The 14,635-nt window shown below is 44.8% G+C and overlaps 1 protein-coding gene across 1 annotated transcript in view; it reads right to left on the reverse strand.

The window, feature by feature from the left end:
• Positions 1-4,716: 4,716 nt before the first annotated feature.
• The window catches only part of SLC1A4 (solute carrier family 1 member 4), a 31,942-nt gene continuing 22,023 nt past the window's right edge, over positions 4,717-14,635 (reverse strand). The window contains exon 8 of the mRNA XM_063391564.1: positions 4,717-13,523. Coding sequence (XP_063247634.1) covers positions 13,289-13,523 — 235 coding nt within the window. The 3' untranslated portion in view covers positions 4,717-13,288. The remainder of the gene's footprint in view (positions 13,524-14,635) is intronic.

The following is a 14,635-nucleotide window of genomic DNA, read 5'->3' on the forward strand; positions in this document are numbered from 1 at the left end:
GAATAACAAGGATATTTTCTTGCTGATTTGAAAGCTCAGGAATCTTTCAAACTTGGGTTTTTCCAGCAAAGACAATGGATTTCTCTGCACCTGTGGATGCAATGATTTCAGCAGTCATCTCTATATGACATGAACTAGAGCTTCAGATCTGAGAGCAGTGTACTTCTGATGTATGAGGAGTTACCTTTTTTGGTGAGAATATGCATGTTTTTTGCACAGAACTGGATCCATCATGAACACCAGCTGTATGTATTCAGAGTTTTAATACACCCCTAAGTGCAGTGACCTGCAGTTATCCTGTGTCTTTGGCACAGCAGTGTGTTACTTCTTTCTACCCTGAAGGCTTTCATGCTACAAGGCAGACAGTCAGCTCTCTGGGATGAAACCTGAAGCCTGGAGGTGCACCATATGTTCTTGCATAGCATCTGCCCTATCTTCAGCATCAAATTTCAGTCTCGCAATGCAAATGTTTGGGATGGATGAGACGTCAGCAAATGCAGGGCTTGAACATAATCTATCTGTTCCACAACTGATAACAATATTAATTAGTCTTCTACAAACTGCTTAGGACTCTGTTTGGTCTGCCTAACCCTTCTGAAAGGTGTTTGCAGGTGTTTATCCTTCTCAAGGCTAAGAACCCTTTTCCTTTCCCCAGAGGTCAGGATTTCCATATCTTGGACCACTCTCTTTGTTCTCACCTTCATTCTCGTTCTTCGGGCCACATTTCTTTGCAACTCAACACTGCTCCAAAGCTCCAGCATGGGCTTGGCTGTATTTAGGCAGAACTGGTGTGCTGTGATCCTGCTTCCACACCCTGGAACAGGATCTGCCTTATTCACAGCCCAGGATTCCTGCTTCTGGCTGCCCACAACTTCCTGATCCTGCTCCTTCACCTACTGTTTCCCACCGGTATAAGTGCAGGTAATTACTCTTAACTAGATTAATTCTTTCCAGCCTCCAGCTTCTTCTCCAGGCAGGGCCTGCAGATGTTCTCTCATCTGACATTTGAAGTCACTAATCAGCTACTTCTGGTCCTGGAATTACAGCAGGCTCCCAAGGAATCACTCATTCAGCTGGACACCTGCTCTGGTAATGCCTACATGAGCAGGTCCAAGCTCAGCCACGTTGCTTTATCTTCTTTATAAAGCCATAAGAAGACTTGCCTGAAGCACAAACAATTCCCATTTCTCCTCTAGATGATCACTGCACTATTACTGAATATTTCCTAACAAAAGGTAGCTGCTGCTTTTTCTTCCTGACTTTTGAGACTTCCTGAAAATACGACTTAAGCACACCCGTGGCAGCCAACAAATGGAATACGTAAGGCACGATTAAGGAAGAACAGGGGGAAACCTGGAGTGACAAATATTTTAGCAGAGTAGGGCGTGTTGTCCAGTGCTAGCAGCTGGCCAGTTTGAGTCCTTTTTACCACTTGTTTGCACAGCTGGGCCGAGTGGCTGGATTCAGATCAGGGAAAAGGTCAAACAGAACCTGCACTTCTCCTTTGCGGCCACACGATGTGCCCATCACACCACGAACACAGCCCGGCCAGCCCGCCAGCAACAGCAGCCACAAAAGCAGCGGCTCCCAGGGGTTTGTATTCCCTCCCAGCACCTCCTTACCTCTAGCCAGAGCCCCTAAAACACCCGCACAGCTGCAGATCAGCGCCGTGGAGCAGAAGGCGGTGAATGGGGTGGAGTTGGTGCGGTCCAGGTGCTTGGCCTTTGAGGAAGGTGACGAGTTGCTGTGAAAGAAATAGGAGCCAGGTGGTCAAGAGGCAGTGGCAACTTTTCATCAGTGTGAATTATAATGGGCAGTGAATAATTGGAGTTAAGTTTACTTACTAAATGCGAGATTTTACTTCTGCTTTCAGGGGGGAAATGTGAGCAACTTCTTTTTCATTCTAATTGGTGGGATGTCTTGGCCCTCTGTCATTTTTATGTTCTCCTGAGCAGAACCAAGAGGCTCTTCAAAAGCAGAGCTGGCATCTGCAGGAACCAGTCATCAGCACAGAGATTTGTAAAATAAATATTGGGATTAGTACAAATTAAAATCTGTTTATGTAAGTGCCAGAAGAAAAAACAGAGCTGGGGGACCAAGAACGGCTTGAATTTATAAAAAATGACACCAGAAAAAAAAAATAGGACTGATAATTTGAGCCATTGCTAAGACCACAGCACACACAACTCACTTCAGGGAAAGCCTCCTCTCTGGCAGCAGAGATTCCCCTCCTCCCATTCCTCTCCCTTGCAGCCAGGTAGGAAGAGAGATCCTGCAGCAAAGGATCATCACAAATCAACTTTTGATTGTTAAAGATTATTATTAAACAACTGCCCCAAAAACTGCGAGGTTTAGTGAAGAATTCACAGGCATCATCCCTTGTGGTATAAGCACAAGGGATTTGGGCTGGACCAAACTTGTTCTTTAAAAGTGAATGAAATCTGGAAGAGAAACAGTGCAGGTGGCTACAATGAGCTTAAAATGTAAATAAATACCACATTCCCCTTCTGCAAGATCTCCTACAAAGATTCAAAGACACTTCAATGCTCATAAAGGGGACATAGCACAGATCTGTCTTTCAACAAAAAAAGTAAAGGTGTAAGTAAAGGTCACTTGTAAAGGTGACCAGTTATTGCAGCTGCGCCACACAACCTGTGTGAATCAAACCATTCATTTCAGGGCAGAACAAATGGTATTGTCTTCTGTTGAACTCACAAAGCACTTCCCTATAATTCTATCTACCTTAATCAGACAAACTGGGGATTAAAGAAAAAGGACTAATCTGCTTGTTGGCCATAATTGCATTTCCTCTGCAAATATTAAGTTAGAACAATAGCAGTGGCTTTTGTAATAAATTTACTTTTAAATGCTTTTCATGTGAACGAGAGAAATGTGTGTTGCCTGCATAAAACTTAAAAGAAAGAAGTGAGGTACATTTTCCTCAAAATGCTCTTTTTTCCTCTTTAAAAAAACCAAAACAAAAAACTCCCCAAAACCCAACAAAACTAAGTTGTAAAGCAGGTGGCCAGATTTGTAGGTGGTGGTAAAAAAACCAGAATAAAATCATTAAACTTTAATTAGAACTTATCCAGCTTTTATCTCTTATTGAGATATTATAGAAAACTATCTCTTTATCCATAATAATGCCTAACAAGTGCTAATAATGTCTGGCTGGAGGCAGCTGGGACTCAGTCTAAGGCTTAGCTCAGCTCTCATTAGAGACAAGCAATCATTCCACCCTTTCCATGGGTCTCACAAAACTCCATGGGTTTCAAAAGGCAAATCACTACGGCTCTGACAACCACCCCAGAAGATTTCAGGAAATTTGAAAAATAAACTGACCGACCTACACTTACATAGATTTTTTCTCCCTGGATTTGTGATGTTCTGTGTGTGCACCTCAGGACAGACTCCACCCTTTGGAGATATATAAGCTTTTAATGGAAGAGCTGCATCAAACCCACTTAGGTGGCAAACCCAGGCCCTCAATTCTGAGACCAGCACCCTGCTTGGATGGGCTGTGTGGCAAATCTAAAATTACCTTGAATTTCCCAGCCTGGCTGCCTAGTGAAAAGCATTTCCAGGCTCTCCCAAGGACCCTTTAGAGCCTGGTACCTGTGCAGAGGGCTTGGAGAAATGCCAGCAGGGAAAGCATTAAATGCTGACACTCAGTGACACCAGTCAGCATGCCAACAAAGGGCAGGGTCTGGGAAAGTGGAACCAAACACCAAACTGCACAATTCTCACCCAGGGGCACTGCCAAAGGAGCCTTTGCTCAGGTGACAGAGCCCAATCCACATCCTGATCACAGCAGGATGTCCCACTGCCCGTGCAAGGCTGATCCAACTAAAAGGCCAGCTCTTCTCCAAACAAAGATGGAAACATGAATTCTGTTTGGGGTGGTTTTTATTTTAGATTGAGAAGCTACACAAAGAGAGAACAAATATACATTTCCATGAGAGAAGGGAAAATGAGTGTCCCATTGTGTCACCCTCTTAACACAACAAACCATCCCAACCTGAGGCACAGGACTGGTTGCTCCCCAGGTAGGCAGGGAGTTCTTACTCCGAAGGGTACAGCACACAACAAACATCTGTAACATCTGGAATATCTGCCCCAGGGTCACACACCCCCAGACACAGCAGAATGGTCTTTTTTTTGCATATGTGCACATACATCTGTTCTTGGGAGACAATGGAAAGGCTGATACAGAGTCACACGGGTGAAATCCACAGCTCTGAAGGAGGAACAGCTACTGATGTGCACAAGGATCAGCACACCCACAGGGCACAAACACTTCCTCAATGGAGTGGTTAGACTAAGCACAAGGTTTTAACCTGAAAGCAGGTCTGTTTGTATCAGTGATACTGAATTGTACTGGAGTGGATGGCAGTGAGTTTCAGAGTTCATCTTTCTTTTTATTAAAGTAATTAATAAAATGGTTTAGCATACAAAAATACAATAATCCTCCCTGCTAATTAGAGCAATTTGTGTTCAGGTAGAAATAAAAGCACGCACACACATACACACCTCATGATTGCTGACAGAGAGCTCACAGGATAAAGAAAAGAAAACCATTTTCCTTGTCTCACACCAGGACATCACATTCTCCCTCCTGTCTCCAGGGATAACGGAGTCTTTCAGCTTTGGTGCATAGTTATATTTGAAAGCCAAACAGCAGCTTGGAATCTGTCCTGACGGGAACCAGGACAAGGCACCTTGAAGGATAATAAGGCAGAAGGGGACTCCTCATGTGCAGGGGTGGTCCTGCTATCCCTGAATCTGAGCAATTAATCAAAATCTAATCAAAGTCTTTGCCCTCACAGAGTGTGAGTGAGTCAGTCGCAGTTTGCCCTAACCAAGAAGCAGCTCAGGAGCAGAGGCCCATCCATCTCCCACGAGCAGAGGTTTGCTCAGCTGTTTGCTGAGCTGCACAAGGTCTCCATCCCATACAGCACGACCTCACCAGAGTGCAGCCAGGAATGTAACTGAGGAAGTCTAAATAAGATTGTGTTCTTAAAAGCATGGAATTCTCACGGATGGCAAACACATCACCTCCAGAGTGGCCTTCGGGGAAGACAAGTCAACAGAGCATCTGTTGTGGAGCAGAGCAGGGAGGCAGTGACGCTGGGCCACCTTGGTCACAATTATTTGACTAATTAAGTGTAAAATGTCATTAAGGTATTGCCTTAATGAAGCAGGGTTTGTTCAGCCCACATCCTCTCCAAAGCTGAAACAATGTCTTTGTCCCCTCCTAACAGGATAGGAAACAGTCCATGTCCTCACATGAGGTCAGAATATCTGTAAGTTTGATCTATGTACTATAAGAGCCTGATCCTGCTGGGATCTGGGCAGACTCCAAGGAGCACAACAGGCTCTGCAGGAGGGATACAGAGAAGGCAAACTGAACAAAACACGAGGAAGTTTCCTTCTGCATCAACACTGACCACTAGGAAAACACTTTTACATTAAAGGCACCACATCAGAAGAATACTCTGAGCATGTAAAATGCCTTTAGTTATAACCAAGAAGTTTTAAAAACATTGCTTTACTGCTGTTTTGCTGATCACGATCATCTTAAAAGGCCCAGATCATTCCTCTATGCTGCTACAGAGGCATCTCCATCACAAATCCAGAAACCACACAAAGCTCAGGAAATTACATCAGTGCACATCAGGGAAGGCCCTGGCCTGTCCTTTTTGCAGCATTCCTTCTGGTTCTTAAAAAAGCTACAATCCAAACCAGCTAATATCTGGAGTATTTTTTATGGTTAAGCACTAGTCTTTCTGTGGGAATGTAATCTCAGGGATTCAGACATGTGTAAACAGTTCCTTGAGAGAAGAGTTCCCTTAGCAATTTCCTTCTGCAACATGTCACTGCAATTAAGTTGCACGCACATGCCATATGCAGTTTAGTTTCAATCACTAAATACATGCTTGGCAAGGAAGAGCATTACTTTCTCAGTGTTGTTTTACCAGAAGGAGCAAGTGAAAGCTATCCTAAGGAACATCTAATACCAAATTTCTTGGTCTCTGCGGCTTAAAACCACACCGTTAACTTTGCATTACAACACAGTTGGCTCAAAATCCATTTCCTCGTGCTGGTTCCCCTTGGTAGCCCTGCTTGCCTTGAGAGCAACATCTGTGGCCTTGGGAGACAAGTATAAATGTTTCTTGAGCAGAACTTTGCATAAGAGCTGTTGACCTGCTGAAATGTCCACAGTCCTCACCTCCTGCTGGCACCGAGATCTGAGGTTAAATTCAAATGAGATTTCGTAACTGTTAAGGATGATGCATCTGCTGACACTGAGATATAATTTGATAAGTAAACACACTGAGCTCTTGAATGAAAGAGACTTTTTTTCCCCCCTTCTATAACAATCTCTGTACGGACTCAAATATATTTATAAACTCTCAGATGTGGATTTTTTTAAGGAGATGATAGTTGTTAGCTAACAATGAACCTGGCTTTGGGACTCAGAGTCTGCTCCTAGCTGGCTTGGCAACTCTCCATGTGACTCAAGAGAGTTCTTTCACCTTTTTCTGTATTCATTCACTTGTACAGCTGTGAAATGATGCCTGTTGGTCACAAATGTCTGCAAAGACCCCATGCAGAGAATGAACTCTGAGTTAACATTAACTTCCCAAGACAGTGCTCAGATGTGAAGACCTACAGGGAGCCAAATAAGGCTCTTGATCACTTATTGCCAGAGTTAAAATATTCAGGGGCAACTGTCTCAATGTGTTGCCCAAAGTCTGGAAAACGTTTTAGATCATTTATCAAACCCTTTTCCCTCCTGCCAGAAACTGAAGCAGCAAGTGAGCATGGCTTTCATTAATGTGCTCCCATTGATAACAAGTCGGTCTTTGTCCTCGGAGAACAATGGTCTCCGCGTTTTTATCTGAGGAGCATTTGTCCTAGCTATCCTGCAAGGAGGAATGTGGGTCAATCCCTGATCCAGAACTGTTCCTCTGGTCATGGCCAGCAGCCAGCAGCAGCTTATCAGAGCTCCATGCTGGCCCTCTGCATGCTGCCTTGTTGCATTTCAGAAACTCCTGCCTCTCCCTGCAAATCCCACCCAAGCAGCAGGCAGGGATTTGTGTTGTCTCTGCTACATGCCAGAAAAATGCCTGCAGCCTCTTTCACTCTATCCATATCAACATGCCAAGGAAAAGATGCTGCTTTATCCTCTTGCTTATCCTGTCTCCTGTGACGGTGCCCCTGCAGCCTTCCAGCTCTTCCTTCTTCTTCTCCATCTTTGTCACCCACACTGACAACAAGACAACTTGTTCTTTGAGTTGAAAAGCTCTTTCTCCCACTGAAGCTAGTCAGGAACTAAGCTGTCAAGACTCCCAATTTAGATGCTGAATCCATGGTGATGTCTGTTAATTTACCTGAGCCTCAGCTTTCCTGGCATGTCAGGTGGAGATGGAAGGAGGCAGACAGAACAGGGCACTGTGCTGTCCTTGACTAAGCCACATCCCTTTTCTGAACTGCAGCTCACACTGACACCAGCTCCCCTGCTCCTCCCAAATTAGCCCAGCAAATGCATCCACCTGATCTGCTTTCCATCACTCATTCCTCCTCTAGCACAATGCAACTCTGCATACTTTCATTCCTTTCAGATTTCTGAAAAGTTCATTATTCTTCAAGATTTACTGCTCTGTCTTAAGAGTGCTCTCCAAACATTGCAACTCACTGTTGTCCACACTATGGCCCGTGAGAGACAGGTAAATACCTGTAAACCTATTTTATAGAAGAACAGGCACAGGACTTATGCAATCTGCCTAATTCTGTGCTGTTCATCCATCACCAGACCAGTCATTACAGGCAGCTCTGTGATTATGAACTGCCAAGGCTCTGTTAAAATCAGTCAAGACGTGACAATTTTTCTTTGGTGAGAGTTTATCTTTTGGTCTTTTGACTCGGTACCTGAGGCCCACTGCTCGCTGCCTGTGGGAAGGTCAGGATTAAAAATGATCATTTCCAACAGGATGGTGCTTTACAGTGGCTGCAGAAAGGCACTGTGTTAGCAGAGGACCAGAGTGAAGATTTGGCCCAGACTGTTGGCCAATGCTGCAAATCTTTGCAGAAGAGGTGGTGGTTTTGTCCCTTTTGCAAGTTCTTGAGGATACAGCCTACAACACCTGGCTGGGTAGCCAGTCACAGAGATGACAGGGACTTTGACTTGACTGAAAGAGGAACTGCCTAAACACCTCAGATTTCACTGTTCTCGCTGCAAAAGAAGGAGGAACCACAGGAGAACAGGAATGGTGACACTGGGTCATGACCATATCTGGCACCAGCCTCAGCAAATGCCCGGGGAAGAGTGTGGGAACAGAGGAAACACCAGGAAACCTTCCTGCCCCTTCCACCCTCCCCACAGTGTCTCACCACCTCCAGCTCAGGGCCACTGCCTCCTCAGGGCTGCCCACAAAAGACAAAGCAGAGATTGTTTCACCAGCTGATTTGGTACTTTGGCTGGCTCCACGTCTCTGCTATATCCGAAGGACACAGCCCCGCTTGTCACATCCTGGCAGGGGAAGCCCTGGGAATGGCTCTAGTCCGTTCCCAAAACAAAAGCCACCCTGATTGCAAGAGACATCCCCAGAAGGGTTTAAAATTTGCCATTACTGAGTCTTGTAGCACAATTACCAACACCAAGACTCAGCCATAGTTCAGTTCTTAGCAATACAAGATCTTTACTGAAAGCATCCTAAAAGCAGTCAATCCTGGCACCTTCCACTGCTCACTACAGTGTTTCAGGCATCCACAGCCCCTTCTCACAGCACCTTGCTCAGTGTGAGAGACACACACTGCTCTGCACTCTCAGAGCAACTCTAAATTACCAAGGCTCACAAACCTCTGCTGAGCTCAAGACAGGAGCAAGGCAGAATGCAAACTGGAGCCATCAAAACTCTGTCCACTCTCCCACTGATCCCTGAGCCACTGAAACATAAAAAGAACATAAGGTATTCCAGGAAACAGGAGGAGATCAGGAAGTGATAAATAAAACATGGAGTGAAAAGTCAGTCCTAGAAAAGAAATAAAAGATGGTGCAAAATGGTCAAAGAAACTTCACTGAAAAAAAGCTTGCAGACTCTTCAGTATTTCACAGAAACCACTGAGTTGGAAGGGACCCATGAGGATCATCGAGGCCAAATCCTGACCTTGCACAGGACACCCTAAGAAACACACCATGTAATTTCTATATCTTTCTCTCAAAAAGCAATTCCTGTACTAGGGGGTAGGACATAAGCTGAGGAGAGAACTTGTACCTTCCAGAAAAAAACCCAAAACAACCTAAAATCAAATAGAAAATAGTGTTTTCTACGTGGAATTTATTTCCTCATTTTAAAAAAGCAACTGACTAAAGGTTTCCAATTTACAGTTATGTCAGGAGAACAGAAATATATGCCTTCAATCAAAAGACATTGGAGTTAAGTACCACACTGGGACCACATTTGTGGAGTGCCTGGGTGAGAGCAGAGCAGGCAGCCCTGGCTGCACCTGCAAGGCTCCTGAGCACCTTCCCAGCTGGCAGCCTCCTGGAACAGGAAGCTCCCAGTGTAACACGTTACACTGCAGGTCAAGAACAGCATCTCAAATGCACATCCCTCATCTGCCCGCTCATTTTTCTCCCAGTGGCCTTACCTGAAGGCCCTGACCACTTTGAGCAAATGGCAAGTCTTCTGTCTCATCAGGCTAACCACCAGGATCCACATCTTTACAGTGGCAGTTGTTGGAATGTCTCACTTTTTTTTTTTTTTACAGTCTCAGAGAGTGCAATACTGGATCTTTGACATTCCTACTTTCAGAGAACAATCCAGGCAGAGAGTTCTAGAATGCACCACAGCTCTCGTGAGGAATTGGAACATCACAGAAAAACAAGAAATGTAAATTCTGACACAAATGATAAAAAAATGACCGAGAAAATGTTCTGACAAGCAGTAGTTACCCAGCACTGCTGCTTCCACAGATCCCTCTTGCTCTGCACAAACAATGAAAGAACTGGCACATTTTTAAAACTAAGGTAGGCCTCTTGTAAAAATACAGATTTCTGGCAGGTTAAGAGCTGAATACTCATGGTTCATAGAAATCCTATGATATCTGTTTCCTAGAGAAGGAATGTCAGATTTCCTTGATTAAATTCCTGCTATGAGAATGTCCTGACCTCCTTAAATCCAACTGCCCTAACAAGCTTTACACAGCTCTAGACATTCACATTGATGCAAAACGTGGCAATCCACTAGTGGGGACTGGGAGAGGTGTTCACTGAACACTTTGGGCTCCTGCACTGCTATTGCAAAATACTAATACTGGGGGATTTGCATTGATTTGCCACTTCCTGGGGTCCCCTGTCAGGAACAATGTGCCACAGCCTAAGGGACACTGACACAAAGGTGAGGCTTGCTCCAGCTGCAGCACCATAGGGAGGAAGGATGGTACGGCAATGGCAAGGAAGCCCAGCCTTTGGGTTTGCCCAGGGCAGTGCTTTTACCTATGGGAAACAACAGCTTCAGGGTGAAAAAAAAATAGAACTGAAATGTGTTCTCTGAAATGGTGCTGTGATTCTTCATGAATTGTCATTTTAGTGCTGCCATCATGTCCTGATCCTAGCTGCATGTGTCACAGTGAGGGAGAGCATCACAGAACCACAGAAAGTTAAGGGGTTGGAAAGGACCTTAAAGATCATCCAGTCCCAACCCCTCTGACATGTGCAGGGATACCTCCCACTAGACCAGGTTACTCAAGGCCTTATCCAGCCTGGCTTTAAACACTGCCAGGGTTGGGGAATCCAAACCTCCCTGGGCAACCTGTTCCAGTGTCTCACCAAATTTCATCTCTTTCAGTTTGTATCCATTGGTCCTTGTCCTACCACTACAGTTCCTGACAAAGCCCCTCTCTGGCTTCCCTGCAGACCCCCTTCAGATACTGGAAGGTTACAGTGCAGCCTTTGCTTCTCTGGGCTAAACACCCCAACTCTGTCAGCCAGCCTTTGCAGGGGACATGCTCCCATGTCTGGACCCCTTCTCTGGACTTGCTCCAACAGTTCCATGTCCTTTTTATGTTGGGAGCATCAGAACTGTACATGGTATTCCATGGGATCTCACAAAAGCACGGGAGCTAAACTCTGATGAGGGATAAAATACAACTACAGAACCCAGCCAACAGGGGACAGTCAGGGGTTTTAGCTTCCTTGAGACATCCATATACTATTCTAAAATCATAGTATTTGGGGTTCTGGTGCATTCAGATGTTTCAAAGAGATAATTAGACTTAAAAATGTGCTTTTGGTTTCCTGAGTTGAAAGGAGTTGAGATGATTCTAACAGGAAGAAATACAAAGTTGATCTGCTGGGCAAAAGACATCCCTGCAGAACTGTGTTTGTCTCCTTCCATTTTGAAGATGAGCCAAGGAATGACCAAATTCTGTGGACATGGTTATAAATAAACTGGTTAAGAAGAGACTCCACCTGCAGTTTCCCAGTGGGCTGACTAATCCTTTCCTACTTGGCCTATCTGCTTGGCTCCTCCAGTGCACAGGATTAACCAGCCAGTCACGACGCTCTCCCTCAGGGGTAGCCATATCTCACTCTGAGCATCTCTCTGCAAAATTCATTGTGTCCCTCCAACAGGAAGGCAGCTGCTGCTATGGAACTGGAGTTGTCTCTTCCTAGTGCTGATATCTTTCCAAGATAGATTCCTCTGAAGCAAGAGAGGAGAAAGAGAAAGGGAGACTTTAGCATTACTTTATAGCAAAGCTAAGTGTAAATATATATTGCTGAATTAACAGTGTGGAGATGGACCACATGCAGTCCCTTGTTGAAGTAGCCAAGGGAAAACATGACAAGTCCAGGGAAACCTTGCCATGTGTAGTCATAATTTTTATCTATTAGCATCCAAAGAGCCAAGATAAATCAACAGGATCTTTGTAATGAGTTTGCCAGGCTTTGTTCAGGTTTGGGATGCAAATTCAGGAAGGACACTGTAAAGGCAAAAAGGAGGAGTAAGAATCCAGAAGCATTTGGCTGAACTCTAAGCAAAAGTTACCATCTGCCATTAAAGCATTACCCTGATCCAGGCATCACCTAGAACTACTAAAAGTAATCTGCTGCCAAAAGAACATTTATGAGAGGACCAAACTCCTAGCAGAACAGGTAGCCAGCTCCCACACAGAGATCACTGGGGTTATAAACTCACCTCTTCTCTTCCCCTTTCAAGCCAAGACTCAGGCTTGCCTGTCATCAGTTTCCACATGATGCATGCTCAGAATTTTTCTTCCCCTACTCAATTTTGCTGGAAGAGAGTACGACTAAAGTTGTTTGGACTGACCCATTAAATAAACACGAGCAGGATGTGTCATGCTAGCAGAGGATCATGTGTGTTTTCATGAAGGGAACTGGCTTATGGATTTATGGATCTTGTCACAGGCAAGCCTCTTTCAGATAGACTAATGCTGGAACAGACTCTACATTTTTTTCAGCCCCAAAGGGATTGCTTTAACCAAATTTGTTCTTCCTCTGGATTTTTTCCTTAACAGCTTGGTGGTTAGAAGAAAGGAGGAAACGAATCCTTGATCTGCACAAAGATATCCTCTGTTTGGCCCCACAGTTTGGGAGTTACTCACCAAAAGGCAGGAAAGCTGCTGTGAGCTGCAATGCAGTGGGAGAATGAAACAAGTGCCTATAAGCTATTAATTTAGGTGTGAAGCAACAAAAAAAAAATTAAAAATAGAAAACAGCTAGTTTTAAGGACATATTCAATGTTTTTAATGGATCGGAGAACATGAGAGGAAGGGGAGTGGGAGAAAAATGTTGCTTCATATTATGGCTGTAATGGTCAGTAAGTGTTTCCAGGCTAGAAAACAAATTCAAGCAACATTTTCACCCACTCTGGAGTTTCTAGACTGCTTCTCCATTCAAACAGCAGCAAAATTTTTTCCCTACAATAAGCACATACCGGGTTTGTCTACCCCCCTATCTTTAGCCCATCTGAGCCTTCACTAATGGAAGTCCTGTTACACCAGGAGCCTCAGTGGCAGTTCTTGCGTACACACGTACACGTACAAACTATCAAAACACTACAATAAAGCGAGTGTTCCTTCTCAACACCCCTTCTCTGCCCACCCCACCTCCCTCCCCTTCCCCAGGCCAGCACATTTCCAAACAGGCTGGAAGTGAGCTCTCCCCAGAGCCACCCAGCCCCTGGTGGCACTGCGAGCGTCTGGGTGCGTTGACAAGTCCCTGGGCCGCCTCTGGGGCCGGTCTTGACGAGCGGCCTCGAGTTCACAACACTGATTCCTTGGATTCAGGGTCTGCTGTGCTGCTGCTGTTGGACACGGGGTTTTTGTGGGTTACCAAAGGCGACGTCTCCGCTTCCGACTTGCTGTTGGCAACTGCTTCCACCGTGACTTCCTTCAGCTCCTGCTCTCTCTCTTTCTTGTCTTTCTCATTCAGGTAATTTAGGATGCCCGCTCCCAGGGCATCCCCTTCCACATTCACAACCGTGGTGGTTCGGTCCCTGGTGGAGATCAGAAGCAGAAAGCAAAGCAGCAGGCTTTTAGTTTAAGTTTGTTTACTGTTACAAAACAGTAAGGGGAGCTGATTCACCCTTGCTGAACCACTAATATCAGTGGAACCAGTCAGGGCAGACGTAGTTATTACAGGTGTTTTCCACAGAAGTATCATCACTGTTTCAGAACTAAAATTGTATACCAGAGCAGGTTTAAAGCCAGTCAAACTGTGACTATCAGCTGCTTCTGGCATCTCTGTGGGTTGCAGCAATGGTACTACTCTTTCTGAGGTATCCTGCTTTTCACAGCTCACTCTTTTCTCTTCCCTTTCCACAGGCCAGCATTTTTCAAATGCAAGTTCAGAGCAGGAACTTATTTTGGGCTTATCCACAAAGTGACTCAGAGTACCCAGCTCTTCTTTTTAACTCCAGTGACTTAATCCAAGCACTTCGTTTAAGGGCACTTCCAAAAGCAGGCAGAATGACTTGTGTTTTCTACATTTGTTGCCCATAGCACCTGCCCTGATTTTTGGTCCTACAACACAAAACTAGTGTGCCAGGGTGTAATGGAAGAGATTTACGGGTCATAAAAACAATTTTTTCATGTGGCTTGTGAGACTTGCTAGTCATTCTGCAGCCTAATTTTAACGGAGGCTCAACTTGTAATTGTGGTCCTCTCTGGTAATTAAACAGCTGATGTTAAAGCAGAACACAGGACTCCTTCCTCCCTCCTTCCCCCTTTTGTTACCACAGTTCTGAGCTCCTTGACTAGAACAGTGTTGGGATGCTTCTGATGGAAACTGCTTCCCACATGTGACCAAGGAAGCTTCTCACAACTGATGTTCAGATTCAATTTCCTTTGCCCTCCCCTGTCATTCTAGTGTCCAGTTAATTTCCAGCAATATCAACACCTTCTAAACAGACTTTTAACAGCTGTTCTAACGGGAATTGAAGCCAAGAAGAAATAAATTTCTACAAAGGCTGAATAAAAAAGCTGAAGAGGGGTTTTAGCATGTTGACTGCTTTAACTGGGAAGGCACCACCTTTTCCATTCCCCATCACAAATTAGCTGTTCTGTAGGCAGACATCTTGTAGGGTCTTATTTTCTACAGGGTTTTATT

The sequence above is a fragment of the Prinia subflava genome, chromosome 2 (assembly GCF_021018805.1).
Source record: "Prinia subflava isolate CZ2003 ecotype Zambia chromosome 2, Cam_Psub_1.2, whole genome shotgun sequence".
Classification (NCBI taxonomy): Eukaryota; Metazoa; Chordata; class Aves; order Passeriformes; family Cisticolidae; genus Prinia; species Prinia subflava.